We start from the raw sequence: 13,935 nt of genomic DNA on the forward strand, positions 1-13,935 counted from the left end.
TTTGATTGATTTTTAATAATTCAGAGGTTTGGATAAACACGACCTGTTCTGGAGATAAACAGTAAATCACCTGGATTAAGATCAACATGTTACATTTAGTCTGTTTATCAAGACCAACAGGTCCAAGTCCAACACAATTCATGTTGAACTTTCTCTGGTGTTTTGGTCCGAGTTTATTTGGATGACTCAACAGCTCAGAGTTCAAACAAACACTGTTCAGTTTAAAGTCCAACTAACGTTGATCAACATGTTGATCAGAGCACTTCAGGGTTTTAGTCCACGGTGTCTCCTGTCCTACCGACAGTCCCACTGGGCTGACAGTTGACATGATGTCCGGTTGGTTTCTGGTCGTGTTGCTGGGCTGTGGTCTGGTCAGGGCTCAGGTCCTCACAGACGAAAATGGGGATAGTCTGATTTTAAATCCAGAGCAAACCACAGAGGCAGATCTGAGAGTCCTGCTGCTGGACCTGAAAACCAGAGTGGAGAAACTGGAGAGAGAGCGAGAGGACAGAGGTCAGTCAGCAGAGGTTTCAGACTCTGGTTTATAAAGTTGAACTAAGACTACATTGTTGAACTGTTCGGAAGATGTTTTATTGTTGTTCATTCAGACAGACACTTTTGTCTGCCTGATGTTTTAGTCTCCATCCTTCATGGTCCTGAAGTAACAAAGACAACGACCCTGGACTGAAGTTCATGAAACTTCCTACAGAGAGAGACCTTTTATTAAAGAGTTAGATCCTTAGAAAGATCTTACTCTTCAACAAAAAGGTAGTCCGTAGTCACTTTCTTGTATCTTAACAAAACTTCCTGTCTGTTCCTGCAGCTAAATATCAGGTGGCGTTCTCAGCCTCACTCATCACCACCACAGAGTGGACCCATCACGGACCTTTCAACACTGATACCAAGCTGGTCTTCAGGAAGGTTACGACAAACATTGGCGAGGCATATGACCCCAACACAGGTATAACTCACCTGCTCAGGTTCAGGACATTGCATCAGACAAAACTTCACACTGAAATCTGTCGCTCTGCTGTGCTGTTTCTTTTTGATTCGACCACTGAAGACAACACATAAATGACTTTAACATCAGTCTGAGATTAATCAGAAAAACATGCTTATCGTCTGCGTAGAACCGTATTTTTTATTTTAGGCTCTAAGACTCTAAGTCCTGAACTGAGTTCCTTCTAACAAGATGTTTCCCGCCTTTTTTTGACTGCAGGCATCTTCACTGCCCCCATCAGAGGACTCTATTACATCCGATTTACCGGCTGTGTTGGAAGCCCTGGGTCCATGAATGCAGCGCTGATGAAGAACGGTGAGAACATGTTTGCTGTCTTCGACACCAGGGGAACCCATGGAAGTGCCTCCAACAGCATGACCCTGGTCCTGGAGGCGGGTGACCAGCTCTCCATCACCCTCTGGGCTGAGAAGAGCATCTTCGACCAGAGTCGACTCAGCACCTTCAGCGGCTTCCTCGTCTTCCCCATGGAGGCGGCGACTGTCGCACCTACAGCTGCTGCGACGACAAAGGCAATCGTTCTTAGATCAGTTCCTGAAAGTGCTTAAAGATTAAAATTCAGCCGCATCAAGAGTCACAGGAGGAAACCTTTGAAGAGCCAACATACAGTCTGACTGGACCTCAGTCAGACACCTGTTCCTCAGATCTTTTCCTGAGCACGCCCTGAGCTGAGCTCTTTACCTGTAGGTTATTGAAACAACATTCTCCAGCATTAATCAGCCTGAAAATCATCATCCAGAGTCAGAGGTCGGAAATAAATGAAATAAAATCAATTTTATATCCTGACAGTTTGGTGACAACTTTAAACAGCAGCAGTTAAAAACAAAGTTTAAAAAAACAGTAATATTGAGGAGGGGGAGGAATTTAGATTCATAACTTTATGGAAGGAGAAGTAAAGTAAAAGTACTCTGTTACAGTAACAACATCAAATCACAAACGTCCTGTTTCATTTAGCGCTGACTTAGAGCTCAGAGCTAAATGAAATGACCAGTTGGAAGCTTAGTGGTGGAGACGTTGACGTCATGTGACCGTGGTGTAGTTGGTTTATAGCCTAACATTAGCTTTTTACTTCTGGAAGTTGGATTTAGGCTTCAAACATCAGAATAGTGGTGTTCATCTGTGAAGATGATCTGATCAACTAAACCTGAAGGATCAGAAACTTTAAGAATTCAGACACTAACAAACTGTAGCTGGAGACTGGTTGGTGCAGACCTACAATCCTGAGCTGGTGATTCTAGTTTCTTTTAGTTTTTCTGGCTCCTGTTTTAATCTCTGTCATAGTTTATTTTGATGTTTCAGTGGTGGATCAGATATAGAAGATGGAGACGCTGCGATGTTAAAATGTTCCTCAGGATTTGAAGTAAACAGGATTTACAGGAACTAGTCTAAAATCAGCTGCTGAGTTAATGAACCGTCGTCTCTTCCTTCCTGCGTTGATCACAGGAAGTTTTTATCCAGGATCAGATTTCTCATCTGGACTTCACTCAGAGGAGGAGATGGACTGGTAGCAGGTCATTTAACAGACTGAAATCATCTTGGTTTCCTCCAGACAAAGATTTTATGACTTCACTCAGGGTTTGTGTTAATTAATGGATGAAATCAAAGAGTTTTCAGTGTAAAATCCTTGAAACTATATATTTTAAATTCAACATCAAAGTCCCTGATTTATCAAAGAGCAGGACAGAGCTTTTATAAACTAAATGTTAACACAACATGCTGGGAAAAAAAATCATTTATTGTTGAAATGGAACAGTTGAACAGTCAAAATATTTCATGTTGTGTTTTGTGACCTGAGAGAAAACTTCACCTCAGCTTCAGTCTGTAAAACAAACAGAACATTTTCTTTAAAGAAAGAACTAATAATAAACTGTTAGAGGAGCAGATCCACTAAACAGATAAAACCTGATCTCATTAATAAATATCTATAATCATCTGATCAATAGTAACCTGTATTGACTGTAAGAATGATCCTTTGGTTGATTTTTTCTTATGAAATCCATAAAGTCACATTTTATTTTGAAACAGTCTCGGTAACTTTCACTCCTCCGTACCGGACCCGGAGTAGTCCGCCTGAGTCCACCCGGCCTCAGCTGCTGTTTCCCGGCTCACAGCGGCTCGGTGAGTCGGTAGGTTGGACGGATCCTCCGCGGTGACGGCGGGCGGCTCGGCGGTGGTCAGAGCCGGGGAGGGGAAGCCTCGAGGAGGCTCGGCCGGTCCGGTTGAGAGGACCGGAGCAGAGTCCCCGGTCTCAGCAGGTAAACCATCACCTGATGTTAAACCGTGACGTCCTGTGTAATCAGGATCAATAGAGTCATTTATATCAGGATCAATAGATGTATTATTGGTGACGTCATTGTCCCTGTTTAAAGTTTTCCTCTGATCCGGTTTCTGAGGTCTGACTCCTGCTGTGATGTCTGTTCCAGTCCTGGAGGTCGTGGCTCCCGGTTCCCCGGTTGTGGTCCCGGTCCGGGGCAGTCCGGGTCCGGGAGTGGGTTTCCAGATGAGGCTGTAGTAAACAGCCAGGATGACGGCAGCCAGAGACACGGACAGGACGTAGACCACCACGGTGGCCAGCCGCACCCACTTCTTGTTGGCGTTGGCCACCAGCCGTGCCTTCTTCTCCCCGGTGTAAGTCGCCGGTTTGCCCCGCTCCGCCGGGCCGAACCCCGGGGTCCAGTTCCGCGGGTCCCGCATGGTTTAAACCCGGTGGATCCTGCTGTGGCCCCGCTCAGGGTCAGGACCGGGTGGAGGAGGACCAGGTCCGGCTGCAGGACCTGAAGGAGGTCAGTCAGACGATCCCGGTCCTTCCATCGTGTGGATCACAGCTGGAGTCCTCCACAGTTTTATACTCAAACTGAACTGAGTCAAGGTGGACTCACACACCGGAAGCTACAGAATTGTGCCTTCAAGATAAAAGCCTAGAGTTAGGAAATACTGGAGAAGACCTGAAGCTCTGGGTTTATTTTCAAATTTCCAGCTTTAGTGTGAAACTCTTTGTTTCTGTATTGGAGGTGAACATGTGTAGAAATGTGTTTGTGTGTCTTGTTGGTCTTAATGCATCTTAAATACAGTTTGTTTTACCTGATCAGGTACAGCAGCTCTGCCTGAAGATCTCCAGCAGATTAAATTAAAATTAACTGGAACTACAAGCACGGTGTGCAGGTCTTTTGTTAGATTTTTGCTTCATGTCCATTTTTTGACCCAGCAAGTGTGGAAGTATGTTTTTTGATGTGCACATATGTGATCAAAGTATTTCTGAGTTTACACCTGAGTAATGTTTGACCTGTAGAACACATTAACCAACCAATCAGGAATCAGATGTATCATCAGGTAAAGACGACAGACCAGCTCTCTGTGCTCAGCAGTGATTTTATTTCTCTGCAGATTAATGACAACACACCTGTCATATCTGACAGCTTTCATATTGATCATAATAATAATCTGGTATTGATCTTTTCTCCAGGCTGGAAACTGGTGGAACAACTGAACCTGTTTGGAGAATCTGAGGTGAGTCTGAATTATGTTTCTGTATGTTTTAAAGTTTTCATGACCAGGACATGACACTCAGACTTACACACCCTGTTTACACCACGTATTAACATGAGTTTCTCCTGATGTGGATACAGATCACATTTTAAACCCAGGTATTAACAGGGTCTTAGTGTTCAGAGAGCGAGATGTGGGCATTCAGATTCGCTCTGAAGGATTCAGTTCAAGTAAATGTCTGAAACATGAGTCTGAAGGTTTTATGCTTCAGCAGCTGTTGGACAGAAACTAACATTTTGTGTGAGAATGTAAAACAACAGAGTAAAATAAAGACAAATGTAGCTGACCCTGAAGTTTTGCTTCACATTCAGAAAAAGCAAAGAGTTTTTGTATGTTGTGTGGTCGAATCTGTTTTTAACGTGTTTAAAATCTTTCTCTTTTTCTGTTGCAGAAGACAACATAACTTCTCATCCAGGTGGTTCGAAGAGTTTAAATGATGAAGTGTTTTTACACCATGTCTGTGATTTTGAAACATCGCTGTGTTTATCTGTCAGAGAAACAGACGCTGTTGAGATAGGACATGATAGAAAGAAACTCTTCAAGATTCAGATCAACCACTGTTTTCATTAACCTGCAGGTAACTGCTAAGTAAAGACACAATTACAAACACACTTAAAACTATTTGTTCCTCTGGTCAGTGAACACAGAGAACTGACAGACTGGAGACTTAAAAGTTTATCTGCAAAACCTTCTTTTGGTTGTAGGTGAATGTGAATTGTTCTTCTCTTGCAGCACGTTATCAACATCTGCAGGAATGTAAATCAACCTCCCTTCTCAGACCCAAGATACAAACAACACACATGTTCTTTGAAAAGTTCCTAACAGCACCACTAGAGGTCAGAACTGCACAGAAAACCTTCAGAGAGTCTGTTTTCATGTTCTCCTACTTCACTGTCCAGAATCAGAGTGTGTATCTTAACTGGGCACTTATTTTATTCAATTTAAAATAACAAATTATTATTGCTACTACTGTTATTACTACTAATAATGATGAAATATCCGTCACTCATTTCTTCTCGGCTGAATTCTTCCAGTCACCCTGGAACAGGAAAACCTGTCAATCACAACAGATTCACAGACATTAATGACAAAAAAGAAGAAAAATCAAAGACTTCATGATAGACAACTTGGCATTTCCCAATGAAGACCATGAGCTGTGGCTGAAAGTTTTTGTAAGAGCTATGAGGTAGATCTTTATTTATTTAGTTTTTATAAATTATTACTTCGTGCTTCTTTTTCTTTCATATGAAGTGTTAATTCTGTAGTTTTATAGAGTGAATATTTACCTGTGACGTTGGCTCTGGGATTTCCTCACTCATCCAGGCCCTTCTTGGAGGATCCGTCCCTGGTCTTTGCCCTCAGCTTGTTCACCTGTGACTCAGCGATGTCGGCTCTCTCCTCCGCCTCCTCCAGCTCGTGCTGCAGCTTGCGGAGTTTGGCCATGTTGGTGTTTGCGGCCTCCTCCGCCTCCTCAGCTGCATGTTTGTAGGACTTGACTTTCAGCTGCAGTTTGTCCACCAGGTCCTGGAGGCGAGCCATGTTCTTGCGGTCTTCCTCGGTCTGGTAGGTGAGCTCCTTGATGCGGCGTTCATACTTGCGAACCCCTTTGATCGACTCTGTTCCCCTCTTCTGCTCCGCCTCCAGCTCGTTCTCCAACTCTTTGATGCGAGCCTCCAGTTTCTGGACCTGCTTCTTGCCACCCTTCATGGCGATCTGCTCGGCCTCATCTAGACGGTGCTGCAGGTCTTTGATGGTTTGCTCCATGTTCTTCTTCATGCGCTCTAAATGGGCGCTGGTGTCCTGCTCCTTCTTCAGCTCCTCAGCCATCATGGCTGCATCTGTGATGGCCTTCTTTGCCTTGTCCTCAGCGTTGCGGTTCTCCTGTATGGCCTCCTCCAACTCATTCTGCAGGTGGACCAGATCTGCTTCATGCTTCTTCTTCTGGTTGATCAGGCTGGTGTTCTGGGAGTGCAGGAGTTGCATTCGCTCTGTTGCATCCGTCAACTCCTGTTCAGCCAGTTTCCTGCTTCTTTCCGTCTGCTCGAGAGCAGCCCTCAACTCCTCCAGCTCAGCCTGGATCAGGTTGTTTCGTCGTTCCAGGAGGGTGATGTTCTCTCTCAGGTCGTCATTGCCATGCTGTGCATCGTCCAGCTGCAGCTGAGTGTCCTTCAGAAATGCCTGGAGGCTCTTGAGCTGTTTCTGGGCGTCAGCTGCCTGCCTGTTAGCTTGGCTGAGCTGAATCTCCATCTCATTCATGTCACCTTCCATCTTCTTCTTGACTCTCAGGGCCTCATTTCGACTCCTTGTCTCAGATTCTAAAGAGGTCTGAAGTGACTCAAGCATGCGTTGGTAGTTTCTCTTGGCCTGCTCCATTTCCTCATCTTTCTCAGCCACTTTCCTCTCCATCTCGGCCTTCACTTGGTTGAACTCAAGTTGGGCTCGCAGGATCTTACTCTCTTCATGCTCCAGAGAAGCTTCTGCCTCCTCCAGTGCTGACTGCAGCTCAACCTTTTCTTGTTCAAGCTGCTTCCGCATCTTCTCCAGTTCATGGGCACTCCGGCCTCCTTCCCCCAGCTGGTCAGTGAGGTCAGAGATCTCCTCTTGGAGGTTTTTATTCTCTCTTTTCATCGTCTCCAGTTGATCCAGACACTCTTCATAGGCGTTTCTCAGTTTGAAGAGTTCAGTGCTCAGAGATCGAGCCTCCTTCTGGGACGACTCCAGCTCGCACTGTGACTCCTCAAACTTCTGCTTCCACTCTGCCAAGACTTTGTCAAAGGCTCTTTGCTTCTTGTCCAGTGCTGCAGATGCTGCATTGGATCTCTCCAGGTCCAGCATCAGGTCTTCAATCTCATTTTGGAGGCGATGCTTGGTCTTCTCAAGAGATGAACACTTTGCATTCACAGCTTCGATAGCCTCCTCTGCTTCCTGCAGTCTCTGAACCAGCTTCTTCTTTGCTTCTTCCAGCTCCTCTGTTCTCTGGATCCCGTCGGTTTCATATTTTGTCCTCCACGCTGAGACCTCTGTGTTGGATTTGGACAAAGCTCTCTGCAGCTCAGCCTTTGCTTCCTGCTCTTCTTCAAACTGTTCTCTGAGCAGATCACAGTCATGGCGAGCAGACTGTACAGCGTGGGCGAGGGCATTCTTCGCCTTGACTTCCTCTTCCAGCTGTCGGCGCAGATCTTCTACCTGCTGGTTGTATGAGTTCTTCCCTCTGGTCAGCTGTGATATCAGACACTCCTTCTCCTCCAGCTGACGTCCAAACTCACCGTTCTCAGTGAGCAGCTTGGCCCTCTGGGTAGTCAAGTCATTGATGGTTCGCTGACCTTCCTCATATTTACTCTTGTACTCGTTCATGTTGTCCTCCATTGTACGACACATCTTCTCAATGTTTGACTTGGCCTTCACCACACTCTCCATGTTAGAGGACAAGTCATCCAGCTCCAGCTTCAGCTCGCTCTTTTCCTTCTCCAGCTTCTGCTTCACACGCTGCAGGTTATCAATTTGTTCACCCAATTCAGCTACACTGTCAGCGTGTTTCTTCCTCAGGGAGGCAGCGGTGGCCTCGTGGTGAAGGGTGGATTCTTCCAGCTCCCTACGAAGCTTCTGAAATTCAGAATCTCTCTTCTTATTCAGCTCCACCTGAGCTGATGTTGCTCCACCTGCTTCCTCCAGACGTTCACTGATGTCCTCCAGTTCTCGGGAAAGATCAGAGCGCTGCTTCTCAACTTTGGCTCGGGCTGCACGCTCAGCATCCAGCTCCTCCTCCAGCTCTTCGATTCTTGCCTGGTTTTCTTTCAGCTTCTTCTGGAGCTGAACTGAAGCCACCTGCTCGTTCTCTAGTCTTGAGTTTATATGGGAGATCTCAAAGTCTTTTTTTTTTAGCTTTTCCTCCAGCTGTTGTTTGTCATTCTCCAAGTCCATCAAACTCTCCTGGGTTAGTTTCAGGTCTCCTTCAAGCTTCCTCTTTGTGCGCTCGAGGTCCATCCTGACTTTCTTCTCTTGTTCCAGTGAGCCCTCCAGATCATCCACCTGTTGTTCCAGCTTAACTTTAGCTTTGTTTAAACTGTTGGCTTTGTCCTCTTCACTCTGAAGGTCATCCAGTGTCTGCTGGTGAGCCTCTTGAAGTGCCCTCTTCTCTTTGGTCAGCTTCATGATGTTCTCATCCTGGGAAGCCATCTCCTCTGTCAGGTTTTTCACCTTATTCTCTGTAGCATGTTTCTCCTTCTCAACCTTGGCCAAAGTCAGCTCCAGGTCATCTATGTCTTTCTTCAGCTCGGAGCATTCATCCTCAAGCTTGCGTTTCTTAGCTGTGAGATCTGCATTCAGCTCTTCTTCATCTTCAAGTCTTTCAGTTATTTCTTTCAGCTTGGCCTCCAGTTGAATCTTGCTTTTTATAAGCTGTTCACAGCGTTCTTCAGCATCTGTGAGAGTATCCTGTTCAGACTGAATTTGCAGAGTCAGATCATTCTTCTCTTGGAGAAGAGTTACTATTTTCTCCTCTATTTCCTTTCGTCTAGCTTCTGATTTCTCCAGAGCTTCTTTCAGCTTGTTGAACTCATCTTTCATGTTGGCCATCTCTTTCTCGGACTCAGCACTCTTCAGCAGGGGTTTGATCTTGAAGAAGAGCTTCATCCAGGGCCAGTTCTTTACACCCAGGAAAGAGCGAAGGTTCCACTGGATAACCATCAGAGCATCTCTACGTTCCACTAGCTTAGTGAACTGTGCTCTCATGAGGAGTGCGCGAGCATTAGCCTGGATCCTGGTGATGATCCGAGAGAGTTGCTCATCTCGCATCTCCTCCAGTGTTCCCAGCAGGCCAGCTTTAAAGAAAACCTTTGTGTGGCCAAACTTGTACTGAGTGTGGTCGATGTCCAGTGATCCCAGTAACTTCTCAGCACTCTTCTTACAGTCAATGAACTGGCCCTCAGGGATGGCAGAGGCATTCAGGATCCTGTACCGCTGTTTGAAGTCACCATAGAGCACTCTGTTTGGGAAACCCTTCCTGCAGATTCTGATGCCTTCCAGGACACCATTACAGCGCAGCTGGTGCATCACAAGGCAGTTGTCCATGACTCCTGGAGTTTTCCTCTCATTAGGAATCAGACAGCGGACAAAGTGGGGATGAGTTGTCTTCAGGTTGGTCATCAGCTTGTTCAGGTTTTCCCTGTGAAGTGCAGACACCGTCTGGAATGAGGAGCCTTTCTTCTTTGCTCCTTTGCCACCTCCCTTGTCATTATCAGCTCCTGAATAACATGAAAACAGCAGACTAAGGAGCTTCAGAGAGGATTTCTGATAAAGACCGACCACAGTTTCATTCAGAGGGTCTTTGTTTTTGACCAGCCAGCCACTGATGTTGTAGTCCACGGTACCAGCATAGTGAACTAGGGCAAAATGAGCCTCTGATTTCCCCTTTGCTGCCCTCGGCTTCTCAAACATCTTGTTCTTGCCCAGATGATTATCATAGAGCTTGGACTTGAAAGTCTGGTCACTGGCTTTGGGAAACATGCATTCTTCCTCCAGAATTGACAGGATCCCCAGCGGCTTCTCAATGAGGTCAATACAAGCTTGCAAGTCCATCCCAAAGTCGATAAACTCCCAATCAATACCTTCTTTTTTGTACTCCTCTTGCTCCAGAACGAACATGTGATGATTGAAAAACTGTTGCAGTTTCTCGTTGGTGTAGTTGATGCACAGCTGCTCGAAGGTGTTGAAATCAAAGATCTCAAATCCAGCGATGTCCAGCACTCCTATGAAGTACTGACGGTGCTGCTTAGTGTCCAGGGATTGGTTAATTCTCACCACCATCCAGTTAAACATCTTTTCATACACCGACTTGGCTAGAGCACCAATAGCGTAGTAGACTTGGTCCACACTTTGGCCTTTGGTGACATATTCATTTCCCACTTTGACTCTGGGGTGGCAAAGGCCTTTGATGAGGTCAGCGGAGTTCAGCCCCATTAGGTAAGCTGATTTATCAGCAGCCTCTGTCCCGTCAGGTTCAGCCTGCTCCTCACGCTGCTTCTGTTTGAACTTCATGTTGCCGTAGTGCATGATGGCACCAGTCAGTTTATAGACCGCCATCTTCTCTTCTGGAGTGAAGCCAAGCACATCGAAGGCGCTGTCGGTGGCCATCAGCTCCTCCGAGTCGTTGATGGAAGCGACTGTTACCTCTCCTTGGGAGATGTAGGAGTAGTCGTACGGGTTGTTGGTGATCAGCAGCATGTCCAGCAGCTCTGGCTTCTGATTGGACAGGATCTGGTAGAAGATGTGGTAGTTCCTCTCAGCCTTGAGCTGAAAAGTGACGCGTGACTTCTCCAGCAGGTATGTCTCGATGTCGGCAGATGACAGTTTGCCACTCGTACCAAAGTGAATGCGAATAAATTTTCCAAAACGTGATGAGTTGTCATTTCTCAATGTTTTGGCGTTGCCAAAGGCCTCCAGCGCAGGGTTTGCCTGGATGATTTGATCCTCCAGTGTCCCCTTGCTGGCATCTTTTTTGCCTCCACCACCGACAGCAGCGATGCTTGCAAAGTACTGGATGACTCTCTTCGTGTTCACAGTCTTTCCTGCTCCGGATTCTCCGGTGATGAGGACAGACTGGTTCTCTCTGTCAGTCAGCATGTACTGGTAAGCATTATCAGAGATGGAGAAGATATGAGGGGGGGCCTCACTCCTCTTCTTCCCCCTGTACGCTGCCACCACCTCAGCGTCATATACAGGGAGCCACTTGTAGGGGTTGACGGTGACACAGAACAGCCCAGAGTAAGTGTAGATCATCCAGGCAGCATATCGCTCTTTGAGGTTAAACAGCACGGCCGGCTCATGAAGGAAAGTAAACATCGCCATATCTTCAATTTTGTCAAATTTTGGCGGGTTCTGGGGGTGAACATCAGACTCCTTCACGATTACCGTTGTTCCGTCCTCCTTCTTGACAGTCACCATCCCTCCATCTTTGCTCTGGATTTGTCCCTTCACATATTCAACCTTATCGTCAACTACAAAACATTCAGTCTTGATGTCAAAAGCTCTGGTCTGAGCTTCCAGACGCTCCTTCTCTGACTTTCTCAGGTAAGGAGCAGCCTTCCCGAACTCAGCCATCAGAGCGTCACCCATGGTTGAGGGTGGAGGTCCTCAGCAGTCAGAACAGAGGGCAAACCGAGGAGAAAGAATGTTTTCCCCAGTGAATCTGATGAAGAACTGCAGACTCTTAACTACAGACGGGTTTTTATAGAGGCTCACTGTGGACCAAATTAGGAGATAACCACTGAAAAGAAAAAAAAGTCAAACTAAATTTGTCCCGGGAGTGTGAATGCACCATGAGGGCAGATTCAAGACCTTTGGCTGTTAAAGTCCATTTTAGGAAAAGCAGAGTTTCACTGCTTATCTGCCTGCTGATAAAGACTCCTGACACCTCTTCATTTAGACTCTACTCTGCTTCTACTGTATCCTCACAGGAGCAGTGCTTATAGACCAGATATTCCACTTCCACTCGATTTAATGCCATTACCTCTTAAATTAAAAAAAAAAAAAAGACATCTTTGTGTCTGAAAAAGTGCAGACTCAGGAAAAATGTAACAATTATTAAATGGTTCCTAATTTAAATTCAGTTTGCAGGCACAATAACTATTGAATTATGTTCACAGTAAGTACACGATTGACAGTCATAGTATCATTATTCCAAGCCTTACTTCCGTCTCACTACTTTTTATTTATTTAATTTTTATTTTGATGGACACATAGTTTATAAGCATGAAGAATTCAGCTAGTGTGATAAATCTCTTAAGCATGTGTGTTTCTAAAATAAAATAAAAAAACAAAACCAGAAAAATAAGGAAGACGACAGGAGTCAGTGGTTTGTCTTACATCAGTGTCTGAGGCTTTTTCTGTCTACTCAACTTGTAAAGAAAAGTTTTTGTGGAGCATCTTTTATATCCTCCTTATGCCATTATACTTAAATTTCAACTTAATTTCTTATCTGTTTTTTGCTCTTTGTCCTTTTGTTTTCAGTGTCTTTTGTTTTATCAGTGCTGCTGTATGATGTAGGTTTTGTTGTGGGCATTTTTTAAAAATGTATATTTAAATCTCAAAAACTCAAGAATCCAAACCTTAAACTTTGTCCACATACCTGATCAATAACCTGAATGTTTTAGGAAAATGTGATTGAAGTGATGCAGCAGAGACTCAGCGCTTTGGATTTCATGAAGTCTTTGGTTTAAATGTTTGTGTGATACAAGGGGTGTTTCTGACCGACTGAAGTGTTTCTGTCTCTTTATCTCGGACAGTCTGGACTCATCAGCTCTCAGCCTCCAAATAGAAACCAGAGACACTTGAATCAGGATCTCTGAGGTTTTATCTCTAGAGGGGTGGTCAGAGGGGTGGTTCGACCCCACTACAAAGAATCTCCCATGGTGCCACCACTGCCGGAGTCAGGTGGTGGAAGGTAGTCAGCTTGTGAGAACAAACTAATGTAGCACAACAAGAACTGACTGAATTCAAGTCTGGAATTAATCATTTTCATTATTTATCTTTTGTGCAAAAGAATTTTCACTGTATAATGTACATTTATTTATTTCATACAACCACAGCTTGAAACTAAAGGTCCTAATGATCAGAGATTTGACAGATTTTAAAACGGTACAAATTATGTATGATTTTCACAGTTGAGTTTTCACTTTAATTCTACGTCAAACCAGAAGTTTGTTCTGTTGTGTCTGTGGCTGTGACTTGACAGCTGAGTGTTTGTGTTCAGACTGAAAATACCAGCTGATTATCTTCATGTTATCACAGAGTCTCTGAGCTGCAGAGCAGAGATTAATCATCCTCACAGATTAAATGACAGAAATCCACTGAGAAGACGATCAATCGTGTAAAAGCATGGTGAAGGGGTGTGTGTGTGTGTTTGTTTAAAGGGTGTGTGAGGACTGTGTGTTAACAACTGTCTGTTGACTCTGCTCAGGTGTTTGTTTTATTCTGCTGTACATCCCAGATGAGAGGAGTCAGTTTGTCAGAGAAACAAGACTCGAAGGTTGAACGCTGTGTTTTTGTTTTCTGTGTTAACTAATTTTAGTTGTGTTAGTTTGGTTTTATAAATGTAAATATTCTGAATTGTCATTAGTTTGGCAGGGATTGTAAAGTTTGTGTTTACATGTTGTGTACCATGAAATGGTGAAAGGTCAGACGACTTTTTGTGGTGTGATATTCTTTTCTTCTCTGTTACATTATTGATCAAAGTGATGAAGAGCAGGAAACAATAATTATCAACACATTTTAAAATGTCATCAGTTTATTAACATTTTATAAAAGATCATCTAATATAAAAACTAACGTGTGCAAACTGTGCAAGTTTTCAAAAATAAATCCACTTCTGTAGG

The 13,935-nt window shown here is 44.7% G+C and overlaps 2 protein-coding genes across 4 annotated transcripts; one reads left to right on the plus strand and one right to left on the minus strand.

Moving 5' to 3' along the window:
* Nucleotides 1–255: 255 nt before the first annotated feature.
* On the plus strand, nt 256–4,167 carry LOC108890043 (complement C1q tumor necrosis factor-related protein 3). Of its 3 annotated transcripts, none has more exons than XR_007813550.1 (4): nt 256–513; nt 824–961; nt 1,220–3,273; nt 3,412–4,167. XR_007813550.1 is itself a non-coding variant. In XM_018686804.2 (3 exons), the coding sequence occupies exons 1-3, from the start codon at nt 327–329 to the stop codon at nt 1,564–1,566; spliced, it is 672 nt and encodes a 223-aa protein (XP_018542320.1). In that variant the 5' UTR covers nt 256–326; the 3' UTR covers nt 1,567–4,167. The 3 variants fall into 3 exon arrangements, 1 of the variants encoding a protein (XP_018542320.1); XR_001962098.2 differs by having other exon boundaries at nt 3,442–4,167; XM_018686804.2 differs by having other exon boundaries at nt 1,220–4,167.
* Nucleotides 2,738–11,681, minus strand: myh6 (myosin, heavy chain 6, cardiac muscle, alpha). The gene is made up of 2 exons (XM_051071544.1): nt 5,851–11,681; nt 2,738–5,618 (listed from the first exon to the last, which is right to left on the minus strand). The coding sequence occupies exon 1, from the start codon at nt 11,675–11,677 to the stop codon at nt 5,876–5,878; it is 5,802 nt and encodes a 1,933-aa protein (XP_050927501.1). The 5' UTR covers nt 11,678–11,681; the 3' UTR covers nt 2,738–5,618; nt 5,851–5,875.
* Between the last annotated feature and the right edge of the window lie 2,254 nt (nt 11,682–13,935).

Source organism: Lates calcarifer, linkage group LG7_1, assembly GCF_001640805.2.
Source record: "Lates calcarifer isolate ASB-BC8 linkage group LG7_1, TLL_Latcal_v3, whole genome shotgun sequence".
NCBI lineage: Eukaryota > Metazoa > Chordata > Actinopteri > Centropomidae > Lates > Lates calcarifer.

Excerpts from the sequence above, each read along its gene's own strand:
- LOC108890043 (XM_018686804.2), top strand. The coding sequence starts at position 327 with ATGATGTCCGGTTGGTTTCTGGTCGTGTTGCTGGGCTGTGGTCTGGTC. Across the intron at positions 514-823 it reads GAGAGAGCGAGAGGACAGAG|CTAAATATCAGGTGGCGTTC; the intron begins GTCAGTCAGCAG and ends CTGTTCCTGCAG. Across the intron at positions 962-1,219 it reads GGCATATGACCCCAACACAG|GCATCTTCACTGCCCCCATC; the intron begins GTATAACTCACC and ends TTTTGACTGCAG.
- myh6 (XM_051071544.1), bottom strand. The coding sequence starts at position 11,677 with ATGGGTGACGCTCTGATGGCTGAGTTCGGGAAGGCTGCTCCTTACCTG.